The sequence below is a fragment of the Anopheles coustani genome, chromosome 3, assembly GCF_943734705.1.
Source record: "Anopheles coustani chromosome 3, idAnoCousDA_361_x.2, whole genome shotgun sequence".
Taxonomy (NCBI): domain Eukaryota; kingdom Metazoa; phylum Arthropoda; class Insecta; order Diptera; family Culicidae; genus Anopheles; species Anopheles coustani.
The window spans coordinates 33,802,443-33,819,634 of NC_071288.1; the positions used below are offsets into that span (position 1 = coordinate 33,802,443).

At 46.4% G+C, this 17,192-nt stretch overlaps 2 protein-coding genes across 2 annotated transcripts in view; one reads left to right on the forward strand and one right to left on the reverse strand.

Moving 5' to 3' along the window:
• The window catches only part of LOC131271470 (adenylosuccinate lyase), a 331,885-nt gene that overhangs the window by 194,430 nt on the left and 120,263 nt on the right, over positions 1 to 17,192 (forward strand). The window lies entirely within an intron of this gene.
• Positions 5,044 to 6,861, reverse strand: LOC131259747 (pro-resilin). Its single transcript, XM_058261327.1, has one exon. It carries the CDS (start codon positions 6,859 to 6,861, stop codon positions 5,044 to 5,046), a length of 1,818 nt encoding a protein of 605 aa, XP_058117310.1.

Sequence of the window (17,192 nt, forward strand, 5' to 3'; positions counted from 1 at the left end):
TCAATTGTGACCTTCCAGCGTGTAAGCAGAATGACTAATCTAACGATTTTCATCCCCCAACTAGACGATCGTACGAGCAAAGCAATCCATGGTCGCGTTTGTAACTATCACCATTGTTGATCCATTCTATTGATGTGCCTCCTCCCCCAGTGGACCTTCAGCTAAGGACAACTAAAATTGGGCCTTCACCCCGAACAAATCTTTCGGACCGGGTTGACGCATGTTGTGTTGTGAGGGTTGTACTTAGGCAGAGTTCGGAAGAAACACGAATCATCATTAAATAAAAACGTCTCACGAAAGAAGGCCGTTTCCCCTGGACGCCATTAACGTTGTTTGTGCGAATTTGTTTTTCGCTAACATCTTTACCGATATCTATGCGTATTTGCTGTTCAATGGTCTGTGGCTTAACTCAACTGCCCTCCGATCGATGGTTGCTACTGTCTGGTGAAAAATGCTCTTGTGTCATGGCGATGGAGTTCCCTTCCACGGTCCATTTGTTGCGCCGTTCAGTTACATGCCACGCACCCATGTTTAACCACCACTTTCATATTATTAAAAAGAAATAAAAACTACACACTCCGGAAATTAAACTTTTCCTCCCACAAGAACACTTGTTAGATTGTTGAAAGCCTGGACATTTTACGCAATAAACCTTTAAACAAAACAAAAAACATTCTTAGCTGTGCTTCTTGAACGACATTGTGCATTTTATTGGAGATATACAATCGAAAATGGGACGGCAAAGTGAGACCCGCCCACGGACGAATTGTGTTTTGCAAACGAAAACTATTACTCGTTACTCTATCATTGTTGATCTGAATGGTGAATTCTAAAAGCAAAACCAGAACAAAAATAAAAACTATTGAAAGTTGCGGAAATAAAGTAGGGCGCAATATATTTAATATAGAAATCTGAAAAGCAAAAACCAAACGGAAACCAAAACATATCGCATTTGTTGTTAACTGTAAGAACTAACGTCTGACGATGCAAATCCATACATATCGTACATAGTAATGCATATATAAATATATACATACACTCGTTTAAAAGGTTAAAAAATTGCTAAACAAAATTACATAACTTAGCAAAGAACGGTAGTCTCTTTCAGATGTTGCACATTTTCCGATCCTGATCCCATCAGAGGCTAAAAAGTAACATGGATCTACGATTCATCGGGAAAAGGATCTAAAAAAATGTCAAAAATAAGAAAGGAAACCCCTTTTTTCCATCGAAAGCTAGTTGAATCAATTTAAAACAGAAAGGATTTCCCGGCATTTAATAAACTAGCCATACATCTGATGTCATCCGAGAGCTTCATAGAAGAGAGAAAGGAAATATAATTGATGGAACGCTGATGGAGGTGTGGAAGAAAATGGGAAACATATCCTTGCGGTAGGAAAAACACACATGTTTGAACAAACGTTGACGACATACGATTGATGCAGGATGGTACCATTATTTATCTAATGGACTTATAGAGGTGCTCGTGCGCATGTGTGTGTATGTGTGCACGTGTACCGCATTTCATTTTCCATGCAAGAAAACACGAACGACTCGAACTTCCTATACCGACTCGAAGGCGCAAACTTTTGGTGAAGTTTTTTAAAATAAACCCCAGGCTATAATTGTAAGCTACAACAGCGATTTAAGGCAATACATCCGTTTGCCGCGAGGAGAACATAAGGCTCTTTTACTCAACAAGGATACTGGGGGGAAACGAACGCACACATACGCACACATAATGCCGTGCGCCGCATCCATAATACAATACACACACAGTTCCCCAGCGTTGCAGCGTTCAGGATTATCCAAACAGTGGAACAGTTTTGTTCACAACAGCAGTGTCAGCAATTAAACACCTGCGAAATGGGCCACACGGGAGAGTGAAGCAGGTGGGGACTGCGGTTAAATAATAATAATTATAACGATAAAAATCCCAAAACCAATAGATGTACATGTATTTTTAGCAACTAAGAAAATTATATACACACACATCTAGAAACAAATAAAACCAGAAAACCCTAGACAGGATAGTGAATAGACAGGTGAAAAACGAGGCCGATTGTGACTGTATGACAACCGGTTGCAGTGAGAATCACACGAATCGAGATCGAGATCGGCCCTGGGCGGCTAGAAATTGCATATTGAAAATCTGTAAAGTAAAATAAATGTGTTGGACAGTTCATCTGAATTATTGAACAGACGTCAGAGTCGAGTGTTTTGTTAATTCGCTTTCAGCAAAGTAAAAGGAAGGGGTTTTATTCCAATTTGCTGCAACCATTTGCTCGGCCGGCCGGAGTGTTGTGACCTGAAAGCAGCAAAATTGTTTACCGATGTACAAAAGGTTAATACTTTCTTGCGAGTGAATCTTTTTTTTCTCTGTTTTTGGCTGCTCAAATTACTCGCCTAAATTGACAAATTAAAACATCTACACCGTGGTGAAACGGTTTCGGCACATGTAATGCCCTCTAAGTGCAATAGAAATTAAGTTCATTTGAAGAGAGGCAGAATAAGAGAAGCATTTGAATATTGAACGAATATTTCACATCTCTAAGTTCTTGAAGTAAATCGGTACCGGATACCTAACAAAATTACTATATGTGTCCCTATTTTAAAAATAATCTGCTGATTAATATGGTTTTTGGATTATTTTGACTGCTTTAGATTTCAATTACTTTAAAATTGTTAAATTTATTGAATGGGAGGAAACGTTAAACAAAACAAACAATTTTCACCATCCCGGGATAAGTATCATCGCATAATAAAAAAAAAACAGAGACCTACTTCCTCCTCCAAGCTCACACGATCATATTTATGATTGCGTGCCATCTTCCACACGAGCAAATCGCAAACAGTTCACGGTCAATAGCACGCTTAAAATGAACGCGAGCGCGCGCGCGATCGAGACTCAAGTTTACCATTCACTTTGGCAAAGTCTTTCGTCGTTCCAGCGGCATCGAAGTCCATTCACCGAGGAGCCAACCAAACATCCACGGCTTTCAGAGGCTTCCCGTGCGAACGCGGGTGGCAACTTATGAACGAGGGCGAACGTTGGAGACTAGGAAGGGTGGAGGTAACAAGCGACCCGCATGTGAGTTACATGAACACAAACGAAACCACCACCACACCTTGGGCTGGGAGTGTGGGAGAGTTTATTTTTAACCCATTGCACGTTTGAAGCCTTTCACTCGAGCATAAGCTGAAGATGCGCTGGCATGAGATACCATGCTGCGATTTCAGGCCGACCACGTGCGAATCGCAACGACGCAACATCGCCTCATTAGCATGTGGCGTGCTTGTTTCTTGCCGAAGAAAGTTCCCAACGGGGAGTTGGTTAGTTTTTCCTCCCTTTTCGGTGAACTCAAATGGCAAGTGACTCAATTTTGGGCTTTGGGAGAATGTTGGGGAAAATGTGAACGCAAAGTGTTTTCCCGGGGGTACACGGGAGATTTGGTTTGTTTGTGTAAGTACACCCGATCGTAATTGTATGTTATCAAATTTCAAATCGGTTGTTTTTTTCCATTGATAAAACACGCCGATTAGGTTCCATTGTGGTTGGTTTTTCCACTTTGATTCGAAATCTCTAAAGTGTGGAAAAAGCGTTGTTTTTTATACAATTCACATTTTTCCCTGACGAAACACTCCACCACGAGACATTAGAACTCGGCGCTTGTAACATCATTCGATCGGGCCATTACGACACCGACCATATGCGACCCCTTTTACGTTCAATTGGAGGCAATTAGACGCTCCGAAAAGTAGTACCTCCCTGGCGGGCAAATATTTAACAAGCCCTCGATGAAGACCACAAAACCCTAATGTCTGTCCGTAACGCCGCGGAATGTGATGTGTTTCGTCACCGGGTCGGGACTGTGACGACTTTAGGCCGCTGCTTTTTCTCCCCAATTAGCCGGGGCGGTGAACGCCGCGGTTCGCTTTCTTTGACCTTTCCCACTTGGCACGGCGCGATCGTGGCGCGATCATCGTACTTACCCGCGAGTGATAGAGCACCCCCTTACGTCAGCGCTTCCGGCGTGCTGAAGCGACGGAAGGAAAGGTGGAGAGGACAGAAACGCCACCATACTCGCTTTCGGATGTTCTTTGAGCATCGGCGCACTTTGGAGAAGTGCTCCGGTGGTTTAATGTTTACCGTGTCTTTTTCTCTTTACAACCGGTTGCCATAAAGTGCCGCACTTCCGTAATAACGGAGCGCGCACATAACTCACCGCTGAATTTCCTATAGTGCACCCAAAGGGCCACAGCTCCATTCCGGTGGGCGAACGTAAGGTTATGTAATGTGCGGTGGCGGCGATGCTGCCGATTCCGACGGAGAAGCAATGGTTACTTACCTTCCCCAAGCGGAGTTGAATTCGGACAGAAGTTCTTATTACCGAAAGATGCACTGGCAAACGGCCGAAAGATTATGAGGAAAAAAATCAAACGATGATTACGCTTTATTTCGTACGCCGCGGCCTACTATTATTGCCGCCGCCTGCTTCGGGTTCAACACATTTGATTTTCCTAGCTAAAACTGGCTGCGATTGCAAAACCGAACGCTGCTCTGAGACAGAAACTTCGTACACCTTTCCCAAGGGATGTCGCTGCTGGAGCCTGTTCCACAATTTTGGTTGACAAAAATTTTGGACAAACCGTTACTAACATCCGATGGATTGGATTGGTAACAAGCAGTTTTTCACCGGTGCGATTTATAAAGTAAATAATGAAAAATAAAAAAAAACATATGAAGACAACATTGAACGGATGAAATAATTTAAATAATTGACACGCTTAGACACACTTTTGTCCAAGTATAGTGCGATCGTAGGGTTTTGCATCGATGTCAGGCGCAAACCTGAACATGGTGTTTGCTCGCAACAGCAAAGAGGAGAGAACACATTACGGAGGGTAACACTATAATTTATCTTAAATAAGGCACGTGTTTGCTGTATGTTTCATGAAAGTTCCAGATCGTAGGTCCAATTCCGGAGCTAGTGGTTACAAGATGGTCCGAAGACATTGGGGATTGTGGTTTCGGGGTCCTACCTAGTAGTTGTAGCCTCCGTTCGACGAGTACGACTGGGGGAGGGTGGCCGGAACCTGGGCGGGTCCACCGGAGCTGTAGCCACCGGCCGAGTGCGACGGACCACCGGAGCTGTAGCCACCGGCGGACTGGGACGTACGTCCGTTCGACGAGAAGCTACTGGCGGAGAAGGAAGCCTGCGAGAATCCGTTACCGTTCGAGGTTGCCTGGTAGCTGCCACCGACGGAACCGTTACCGCCGAAGGAGGAACTACCGGACGAACCGAAGCTTGGCGCACCGTATTGGCTGGAGGGAGTCTGAGCCGGTGCTCCGTACTGGCTCGAGGGAGTCTGAGCCGGGGCACCATACTGGCTCGAGGGAGTTTGAGCTGGAGCTCCGTATTGGCTCGAGGGAGTCTGAGCGGGGGCACCATACTGGCTAGAGGGAGCTTGAGCTGGAGCTCCGTATTGGCTGGAAGGAGTCTGGGCTGGGGCTCCATACTGGGGAGATGGCTGACGGGCTGGGGCACCGTATTGGCTGGATGGGGTCTGGGCCGGAGCGCCGTACTGCGACGAGGGACGCGATGGAGCTGGAGCTCCGTACTGGCTGGAAGGAGTCTGAGCGGGGGCTCCATATTGGCTAGAGGGCGTCTGAGCTGGGGCACCGTACTGGGATGAGGGCTGACGTGCTGGGGCACCATACTGGCTGGAGGGAGTCTGAGCCGGAGCTCCATACTGGGAGGAGGGTTGACGAGCTGGGGCTCCGTACTGGCTGGAAGGAGCCTGAGCCGGAGGTCCGTACTGCGAAGATGGGCGCGAGGGAGCTGGAGCTCCATACTGGCTGGAAGGAGCCTGAGCCGGAGGTCCGTACTGCGACGAGGGACGCGATGGAGCTGGAGCTCCATATTGGCTGGAAGGAGCCTGAGCCGGAGGTCCATACTGGCTGGAAGGAGCCTGAGCCGGAGGTCCATACTGGTTCGAAGGAGCCTGAGCCGGAGGTCCATACTGCGACGATGGCTGACGCGCTGGTCCACGCGAGTAACCGTTGCCATTGCCATTGCCATTGCTATGTCCATTGCCGTTGCCGTTGCTGTAGCTACGTCCGTTACCGTTTCCAGAATAGCCATTGCCGTTACCGGAATATCCATTGCCATTTCCATTGGAAGGAGCTCCGTACTGGGACGATGGACGGCTAGGGGCACCATAGCTGGACGAAGGGGCTGACGGACGTCCGCTAGAGTAGCCATTGTTGGACTGCTGAGACGGAGCACCGTACGATTGGGATGGAGCAGCCGGAACTCCGTAGCTAGTCGCTGGTGGACGGAACGATTGCTGCTGCTGCTGCTGCTGAGGAGCTCCATACTGGCTAGAGGGACGTCCGCTGGAGTATCCATTGCCGTTACCACTTTGACCTCCGAATCCTCCCGAGCTGTGACCTCCGTTTCCACCGAAACTAGGTGCACCGTACGACTGCGACGGAGCTGACGGAGCTCCATAGGACTGCGATGGGGCCGACGGAGCACCGTAGGACTGCGAGGGGGCCGACGGAGCACCATAGGACTGCGACGGGGCCGAGCCACCACCGTTGGAGTAGCCGTTTCCGTTGCCACTACCACCCCAGCCTCCAGCGTTACCACCGCCCGGCGCACCGTAGCTGGAGGAAGGAGCCTGAGCGGATGGATATCCACCAGCACCACCACCACCACCGGCCGACGGTGGCAGGTAGCTGCCACCCGGTGGAAGTGGGGCTTCCCGCTTCGCCAGACTGGTCACATCCCGTGCGGGAACAAGCACAGCACAGCACAGCACCACCAGTGCCGTCAGGTTGAGACGGTACGCCATCATTCTTCCGCTGGCAATATGTCGCTACGCTGCAAGTAGGAAGCAAGCAGAACGTTTTTGAGGTTAGGGAAGGCACTATCAGCAGCGCGTAGCTGCAGCCGTGGCGTGTTGACATATCACGACGATCTCGACGGCAGGTGCTGGTCGACGATTGCAATCTGCGTCGCTACATTGTTGACCATCGGCCGACAGCACGCAATCGGCCAGCCGGAGTCGGATCGGCTGTCAAAACCCGATGCCGGTAGCCATGATGCGTCGATATTTACGATCGCCAAGCGTCACACCGCGGAACCGAGACCGATTGTGGTGCTTTATGGCAAATGGTTTGCGCTTTACATAACCATTGTGCGCCCCTTTGACGCCGAGATCACGACGGACAGGCACAGGGTATGGCCAGTCGCTTCCGTTCGCTTCGGACACGCTATTGCGCGCGTGGAAGAATCGAAATCGGAGGCATAAACCATAGGCCCCCAAGTCAGATGCATGCGGAGCGGTAGCAGTGCAGTAGCAGCAAGGTGCAGAAAGTTATTACCGAGCAGAGAGATGCGCTTATGCAAGTGAGACGGTACGTCTGTGGGGATGCTCCAAGCTCCGGCGCATCAATCCGATGCACGCCTTCAATCTGCACAATGCATGTTCGTGGGGAGGCGAGCAGTGAACAACAAAAAACCGGCCACCCACAACAAGAAGCTGAGACAAAACGGCAATTCGAAGAATGCAATTATGCTGTCAAATTGAGTTATCTTTCGCTTCGGACCCGATCCGAAGCCGAGCTCCAGCGTTGTCCAACCGGTTGGGCTTGGTGATGCCCCGTTTCCGTGCGACGTGTCGATGTGCCGCGAGGGTGAAATAATTAGATTGTGGTTTTATTAGCGAACGTCCCGGGACGGGGTTCCGCGATGTCGGCCGTCGAGGTCCGACACCGACATCACACTTAACGGTGAGGGGTTAATCATGCTGACGACATCAAACCAATTAGGCAAAATGGCCAAAGGATGAGGATGAGGTACGCCGGGTTGGCCGGGTATTATGTACCGTGATGGAGGGAATTATAAGAAATTATCTTCGCGAATAGCAAACCCGACACCTTCCGTCATGCCCGTGCAGGTGACATAAGAGCATCTTGCAATACAAAACCAAAAAAGCCAAACGAATCCCTCCATTCGCGGAAAACTTAGTTGAATTTAAACGTTCACGTTCGTGACCTTTGCTGGATTTCCAGAACTTCATTTACGCATCGATCAATCAATCGTCAGTTTGGAACGTTTTTTCGGGCCCTCCATCACGATCGCAGACGCAGCTTTCGATCACGAACTCCAAACGGACGGAGCGATATTGTCGAAAGTAAAACAAAACCTTCGAAAGTTATGCTACATCTGTTAAGGTCAACCCGCGGTAGCAACAAAAGCAGTACCGAGAACAGTGAAATGACCGAAAGGTCGAGAAGAGGTACGATTGGGAAACGTTTCTGACAGAGGCACATTTGCGATGCCAGCCAGATTTTTAATTAAGATAGTCTAATGAGGATCATTTGTCCGGTGTATGCCCCACGCGGTTGATTCCGCTTTTCCAACCGAATGGTAATTATGTATGCGAACATGAATTTTTATCCAATCTGGCACCATTGCGATTTGGCAGATTGAGCGTCAGAAAACGTGGCGGATATTAAATCAAAGCAAACAAGTTTGATAATAATCAAAGTCCCATTCGAAAGTTTAATAATACAAACTCTTGTACAAATTTTGGAGGATAGACGGATTGAATATATCACAAGTATCTGATTGAACTACGATCCGAAAAATTTCAGTTTTTCTAAGCTTCATACTATTTATCTTCAAATAACATGTTGAGGCTAATTATTTTGTTTGAAGTGTGTGTTTGCTAAATATTTCTTTTACAAGTTAATCTACAAACTCTCAATGTTATTGAAAATCCCTAAATTATCAATAAAATTATTCATCAATACCAACTACCAATAAGTTATATTTAGTTATACAACATAGTTTCGATTTAAGAATTAAAAATTCTAACAAAACTCTGGATGGTACATTAAAAAAAAAAAATATGGATCATAAATCATTATATAACAAATAAAAAGAAAGAATGATGAGAATACTCCTGCCTAAAACATTCAGATCGTTTGAATTTTATTCAATTGACCTTTGAACACCAAATTTTAGCCTTTCCAACGCATTTGAATACATCAGAAAATTAAATATTCCAATCACTATCACAAATGTTATGACAAAGGTACACATTTTCACGTCACTCAACAAAACAAAGTTTCTGCAAATATGAGTCCTTTTGATTGAACACTTGTTTATATTATTCACACCAAAACTATTCGAAAACTAGCGCAGGATACACCGCAAACATTAAGGACGAAACGGACTATCATTTGGGCGTTTAGGCACTAACCTTCACTGGATAATTTCAGACGGACGCTGAACAACGGAGGGAAAACCCCTGGGGATGGTTCACAAACTACGGATGCGGTGTTTTTCTCTGTTTGAAAAACCACCTTCTTAGCGTACCGAACCGTGCTTCTGAGCGGAATGATATTCAAATCGTAGCACGGCTTCACTTTTATACCGAAAATGTCGAGCCCGGGGATCGCACTTGGGTCGGCGGCGGCAATTTTCGTGTGAGCACCGAGCCTTTGGCCTCAGTACGAGCCGAGGGTGGGCGATGGAGGGGCTGGCAGGGGGGGGCTGGCTTGCTGGATGGCCGGGCCAGACCTCTTGCGCCCCTTCCGAAACAACGAAACCAGCGCCAACGAACCCCAAGTCACCGATCAAAAAGCGACGAACCGACGCACACCAGCGCAGGCACTCCGGATGGGGTCACATTTTCCCGCCAAGAGGGTTGATTTTTTGTGCCTCCACCTGGTGGTCTGTTGGAGGGGCTCGTGTTCGGTGGCTAGCGAGAACACGACCCGATGAAGACGATTCCACCACCGCCGGCGAGCATAGCGACCACGGCGTCGGCTCATCGTGCTCAGCGTGCCATTATCACGGCAGCATCGGCGGCGCCGGATGAAGATTCACGATGATGCTGCGTCGAGGCTCACTCGCGGGACCGATCGCCAAGCCACCCCCACCCAGAGTCGCCCGAGCGCGGTGGGAAAGGGTGGCCCGGGTGATCGCCTTCTTCATGACTCACATGATGACTCGATGCGGTCGGTGCAATCAGCTGCAAGCATTGTTACGATGCTGCTCGGTGCATCCTCCTGCGTGGAACCCATGGACCATGGGAACGGCGGCCGTTAAGTGACGAGCGCTTCGTGATCCTTTCTCTCACGTGTGCTGTGAGTTGCTGTGACACCAACGATAATCGAGGAAAAAAGACACTACATTCTCCAGGGAACAGCGTGCAACCTCTAGCGAAACCTAATCAACGTAATTTTTGCCGCTTATTTGAAATAAGCTGCGGGAGGTCATTGATTGTTTAACGAAAACGACTAGAAAGAACAAGGTGGCTGTCTTTTGAATAAAAACAATGAATAAAATTCACCACACAAACCACATTAATGATGCATTAGAGAGAGTTGTAAACTTTTTGTTCTTTCATCTTTAATTAAAAGAATTAAAAACATGCATAATTTGTTTTTTTGTTTATTAAATCCTTGACCTACTTTATGTACGTTTTCTAGACAGCACATAATTTATTTGCATTGCTCCTATTTCATGTAAATTTATTGATTTTGATACTTGAATTTACAAGCAAACTATCAATTTAATGTTTTGTTAAAAAGTGTGTTTGCTGCGCCATCCAGTAATAAAATCAGGTTAGTATTTGACATGACTTCCACATGCTCTTTTTCCAAATTATTTGCATCAACATAATAGCGCCTACTCTTGTAAAACCGAACTCTTGTATAACCCATCGTAGAAGCTTCTGTGATGCAATTTTACTAATCGAACAAGCACGTTTACTGGTGTGCCCGAAACATGAACCATTAGTAACGCATAATTGAATCCGAAGAACCGTCCGAAAACATGTTGTTCCACGTTCAATGTTGCCCTTCATATTCTCCCCTGTTCTACCCCACCGTACGCCACCCTGCCAGGCTGTAGTCAAATTGTCTCTAATGGGCATCGGAAATCGGAAGACCTCAAAATTGCGCCCCTTCGAGGGCGTTTAGCTGGAGGGACAGAAACAAAAAGACGGGCTTAAAACAAACCCCAATGTACAGAGTGCGCACAAAAAAACGCGTATCCATCGATCGTCTCGTCCACGTCACAAATCACGTTGATGTAGGGCAGCGGTTCTTCTCTGCAGGTCTGTGGACCACCGGATTTTCAGGGTCACGGTCCCGTACTTAAGCGGTGTTGCCAACTGAGGCGCTATGTCTGGAAGACTTCGCGCGATAGTCCTCATCATATGTTAGGATGCTTGAGCTGTCTTTCACAGGTGAAACCAGTACAAGTTTGATTGATCCTGACTGGTTTATTTTAGGAAGCGAAGGATCAGGTAGATTTGACCTTTTAGTTAATGTATATCAAATCCGAAACGAATCTCCACAGGACTCCATCATATCATTTAGAAAACTCTTTTAATTACTATCGTCTACAAAATACACTTCCGCGTTGGTGATGGACATCCCTTAGTGCCTAAGGTCAAATGTCGAAGCATATCGGACTGGAGACCACGAGCTCTTCTACTTGCACATTCAGTCCAGTACGAAAAGTCTCTCTAAGAAGATGACTAATGGCCGAGCTGATTCCATTGTGCATGAAGCTTGAAACCGGAGTCACAATCCTCATGTCTTGAGGCGGTATGGAACAACTACAACCGACAGAAGTGCAGCGTTTAATGAGATCAATTGTTGGCGATAGGATGTGCGGCATTAGTCGTCTTCAGCCGGGGACACCGTTCTAGAGCGTCCTTTCATTTCGCGCCGGCGCAAACCATCATACTGCCATCATCGATCGTCTGCACATCTCGCCGAGGAGACGAATGCTTCAATTGTTCCACTCCAGTGTCGCTTTGTTTCGGTGCAGAGTTCTTGCGCGCGTGGCTTTTTTTTGCATTTATAGAGTGAGAGGCAGGACCTTCGGCAAAGTTTGTCATGCGCCGCTCGCGCATCCTCAAGTTGTGACATCCGAAAGGACCATCGTCATCGAACGCAGCCTTCTAATCCCAGCCGAGGCGCACTATTAAAGGCAGTTCCTGGTCGGGACCCCGGTCCGTGGGGCCTTGGCAGCGTTGAAGAATTAGGTGCGCACGCTTTCCGAAGGGCCCTCACCGGGGTTTGCACGGTACGTGACATGGCAAAACCGAAACGAGCCACGTGGGCCCACGCGCCATCTGTAGGATGCGCCGTTTTACGGTGGAAAAGGTTCCTTTCGGTGAAGGGAACTCCCGAGCCGGTGACGGGTTTTCTACCGTGACGGTTTAGATGGCGTCAGAAGCAATGTTGTTACGCCGATGATTGCTACATATTACGGGCTGCGACGTTCCGCCACCTCGCGCTGTGAAGCGTTCTAATTAATTCTAATTCTACAATTTGTCACTTCTTTAACCCGTGACGATACGGTACGTTAGGTATGTTAAAATGTAGTTTAAATAATGACTATCGGAGCATTACTTGTGCTTATACCGTAATAAAACCATATGACCTAACAACCACACTTTATGAAATTGTCATAAACCTTGTGTGCCGATCATTAAATCTTTCAAAAATTTCTTGATTATGTTATAAATTCAGATTTAAAAACTTCGAACAGTTATACTTCACACTCTTGCATTTTTTGTTAACAATATTAATCCTAAGCCCTCAAGCTATGTTGGTCAACAATTTTGCTTGAATAACCTGTTTAAAGATTTGGGCGTTTTGAAGTTTTGAAATAAAGGATTTTTACTTTTATAGATTGTATTTTTATTTTTATTAGTTTTTGTATTGTTTTAATCATTCAAGTTGAATCTTCCCATTTAATCTGCCTCTGAAAAAAATACTTCATGTTATCAGCACTCAAAATTATTTCTTTAAAAAATTGCTATACTCAAAAGCGATAAAATAAAACACTATTAAAAGTTTAAGAATCAATGAAACGTATAAAATTACTTGCTCAGCTTGAAATGCCACAAAACGGTAGCAAGAAATTATTCAAACAATGGTTTATTCAATGCAAATCAAATGATTTCATCCCATCATTTAGGATAGCACGTTTTTCTTGTGAATAGTTCATCAAATCGTTCGTATGAATGATTTACCTGGGCTTTTTTTACATTGCAAATGTAAGACAAAGTGATCTTCCGTTTGAAATAATAAAATCGACGATGTTTTCGATTGGAAAAAAACATTCAAATTTTCATCGATGGAGTTGAGTACAGCGGATCTGGTCAATATTGAGGGGGAAATTAAACCCCTGAACATTTCTCTGAAAAGGCCGAGTGGTTCGTGCAGCGTCTCCCACAATGAAGAGCAGTTCCACAATTACCGAGGGTATTTAAACCTACAATTAACTCGTTCCATCTTTCGCCTTCCGGACTATGTAACTGTCCGCACTGTTCGAACATTGTATTAACATTTTAGCAACTGCAACCGTGCCTCCGGGAGTCCATCCAGCGTGCATGCACACTTCCCTTCCCTTTGCATGCACTTACACTTCGGTCCGCCCGAGTTCGAAAGTTCAGCCGTTAGATAACGGTGGGCCGTTGTCATCCGGCCAGGAACAACCAATCGATCGGTTGTTGCCAAATGTTAATTTTTCCTGCCAATACGAGGAAAATGATGCACGACACGCCGACCCGATGGTTCGGCCCTTATTACACGGGCTTTCGTCCGGCATTTCCAATGGCGAGCCTTCGACACCTTTCCTTCCCAGCCCGCGTGCACCTTCCACCGATCACGTGCACTGCATGGAATTGTTAAATGCACCGCAAACACATCGCTGCAAACCGTCACACGCCCCCGTTGAGACTTGAGACATTACGCTACTTCATTCGGGTTGGAAAAGTTGGAGGCTGAGAGAATGAACCCGCAACGTTTGCGATACGCGAGCCAGATGGAGCTCAACCTGATAACTTTGTTGCAGTGGGCCATTCTGTTTTTCGGTCATTTTTTGTCGCTTGAGAAAAAAAACGCATCTGTATCGGCGCACGCTGGGACACGTTTCGTACCGAAAGCGATTTAATGCAATTTTGTGTCCGGACTTGGCGCATCGCAAAAAGCGAAAGGACCCCCAGGTCCAAGGCAACGGCGGGCGCCGAGCGACCGGTATGACGTCTGCCAACTCTAACGCTAACGTCGGACCCTCAAGGTGGTACGCATTGGACGAGTTGCATTTTTGCGGCGCGTTCGAAAAAGGCGCATCTTTGGACTAGTTTTTTGCGGTCAAGTGCTCGCCGAAGTGTGCTCGCCGGCGTTTCCCATGGCACCGCCGAAGATGCGCTTCCATTCTGGTGAACGGCGCCGGCCAGGTTGCCTGTCGGTGGCGTCCGTAACCTCCGCACGTTCGCCCGCACAAAACGCGCCAAGAATTCAATTACTGTCCAGGCAATCGGGCTGAAGAGGCTCGCTCTAGCTGCGCTTATCTGAATGGAACCGTTAATGATAATTGCAATGCTGTCCCTGTGGATGCAAAAGTTCGGCGACGTGACGTTGGTTACGCCGTGGATAATCGAGAGTAAATTAAAAGAGGTTTAATGACAGTTTTTCAGACGCATTGGGCGCATGTTTGGAGCATGTGAAACATGGTCATCAAATCGAATGTCAACGACACGAGTCGCTTGCAAATTGAGCGTTTGTTCGTAACCGCACTTTTAATTTATACGTTGCCCTCGACACTATGCGTAGTCAACCGGCATAAGGTCGTTCTATTCATAAAAATAGACTACCGATGTGACAGATGGATAAGAAATGAGGGATAATTTAATCCACGAGATTACTTTAATCTACATTACCGTCCCCCTTTCTACACGAGAGGTCCATGGTGGATCTGTTTTTCTACTTGCAAGATTACGTAATAAAATTAACAGTAGCAACAGCTGACCATCCGAGATTGACCATATTCACTTTCTCCTTTTTGTTTCTGCAACCACCTTCCATGCTGGCGAAAAGTGACAGTGGTCAGACGGAGAAATATACAACGTGCGGCCGAAACCGTAGGCCCTCCTCCTGTGGCTTATCGCTCCCGTGGGGATAGAAAAGAGGGAAATTAAAAGAAGATGCACCATCAGATATGACCACTGCACGACGAATTGGCGCCACCAGAATATCTAGGGAAAAGGCAATCAATCGAGCCTGTCGCGGTGCAGGTGGTTTGCTGGATGGTTTTCGAAGGTTTTTGCTGCTGGTAATTATGCAAACACGGCCAATCGGGTATCTTTTATCAAACTAATCGGCTACTTTCGCGGAATGCACAGTGCAGTAGGAATATTTCGGATGAAAAATGTTTCTACCATTAGCAAATGATTGGACCTTTATGCTATCGAAGGTAAAAGATGGTTTTTATAAACCGTTCTTTGAGATTTTGTAAAATGTTAACTCCGGAATTAATGACTTATAGATGCGCGAGCTATGGTTATGAAACTCGATTTGCTTACCGAGAAATACAGATTTACAGAGTTTAAAGTTATCCAAATAAGAAACTGAGATTGCCAAATTTAGTTTAGAAAGGCCCACGCTTTCTGCTTATTGAACCCAGCAAAAAAGAGAAGAAAATAGCAAATCTGTACAGAAATTTTTAACAGAGGAGATAACGGTACATTTTATTGATGAAAAATATTGTTTAGAATTAAACAACAAGTGTAAAAAACATAAACAACCAAAATACGGATGGAAAATGCGAATACGGCAAACATTAAATGTATAAGTAAAAACAAATTTTAAATCTAGGAACCAGTTTTTCAATAAAAAGCGATGCCTTTTCAATAAAAAGCGATGGCATATCCATAGAATTAGATAAGTTAATTCGAATAGTACATCCCACTCGATCGTACGGAATCCCCTTCGTATGAGTTACGAAAGGCTCTCAAACTATGAACGTTTTAAATATTTAATGTATTAACCTGTTTTAAAGGAATCATATTCAGATACCCTTTAAAAAATGTGATATACGTAATCTAACAGTAAAGTCTGGTCACAAATATAGCCCCTCAAGTCAACACAAGTTCAACGAGGAAACCACATCAACAAAATCGCGTAATACTTTCGCGATGTCGTGTAGTAAACGCAAAGCTTTCCGAGCTGAATTAAATACCCCTCGGACGAACGGATGGATTAACCGCCAAGTGCGTAACGCTACGTGACACTGGCAGAAGGTCAGCGGAACCGAGTACTACTGACCTATTGGAACAGCGTCTACGTGTAGGCCGTGCACGGGAGGCGCACGGAGTTGAGAGTCCCCGGTACTTGTGAAGACGAACCCTCCCCGAAAGATGCAGACTGAAGAGGCGAAGACGGGGGGGCTGTCGTTAATTGTTTGCAAACATGCTCTGCCACAACTGCGTCACCGGAGTTCGCATATTCGAGCATGAACAACATAACCAATGCGCTTCCCTCACAGGCCATCTTCTTCCGCCCTCCCCGTCCACCATCAAAAGCGTTCGTTAATGGTTCGCAATTAATCATTGATCTCTATTTCAATTTTTTGTAGCCAGTTTTACCTCCCCACTCCCGACACCTTTCCTTACCTCCTCCGACGCCTTTGTTGTCCTCACCGTGAACCGTTTTGTAATCGCAGATATGTAGAGAGAGACAGCAAAACAGCAAGGCTCAGAGCATCTTCCCTTGGCGATGGCTTGCCCGTATCGTATTACAAAGTGTTTCGAAAGAAAAGCACGTCGGCGAAAAGCTGCCCACAGACACGCTTGATCGTCTGAAGCTAAAGACGGTGAGGTTTGGGAGATGTTTTTCCCTTTTTTCTTATTTTCCTACGACCGTAGGTGGTTGTTGGGTTTGCTCGCACGAGGCAGACGGTAGCGATTAAAGCACCGGGTCATAGCATCATAGCATTAACCACGAACCCCATATTATAAAGTTCTGTTTGAGAAGCAAGGTGGAAAGCTTTTGCAGCTCAAACCCCATTTTTCCCCCATTTTCTAAGTTTAACCCTTAAAGCCGGAGGAGCGAAACTGGGCGAACATCTTCGCTCATTAAATTAAGCTTAAAATGATCCCCCGAGGGTCGCAGCATTCAAAGGGTGACGCCCTGGGCGCCGATGGTTACGTTTCCGCATTACGGCGAGACAAAGTGACGTTCCATGGCCTACTCCGACCGTTGCATCATGGCATCATCCTGCGAACTGCAGCCAGTGCAGAACCATTAAGCACGTGATGCACCGTGGAGTCACACCGAGGGTGAAGGTGGCCGAACGGCCGATTGT

Excerpts from the sequence above, each read along its gene's own strand:
- LOC131259747 (XM_058261327.1), bottom strand. The coding sequence starts at position 6,861 with ATGGCGTACCGTCTCAACCTGACGGCACTGGTGGTGCTGTGCTGTGCT.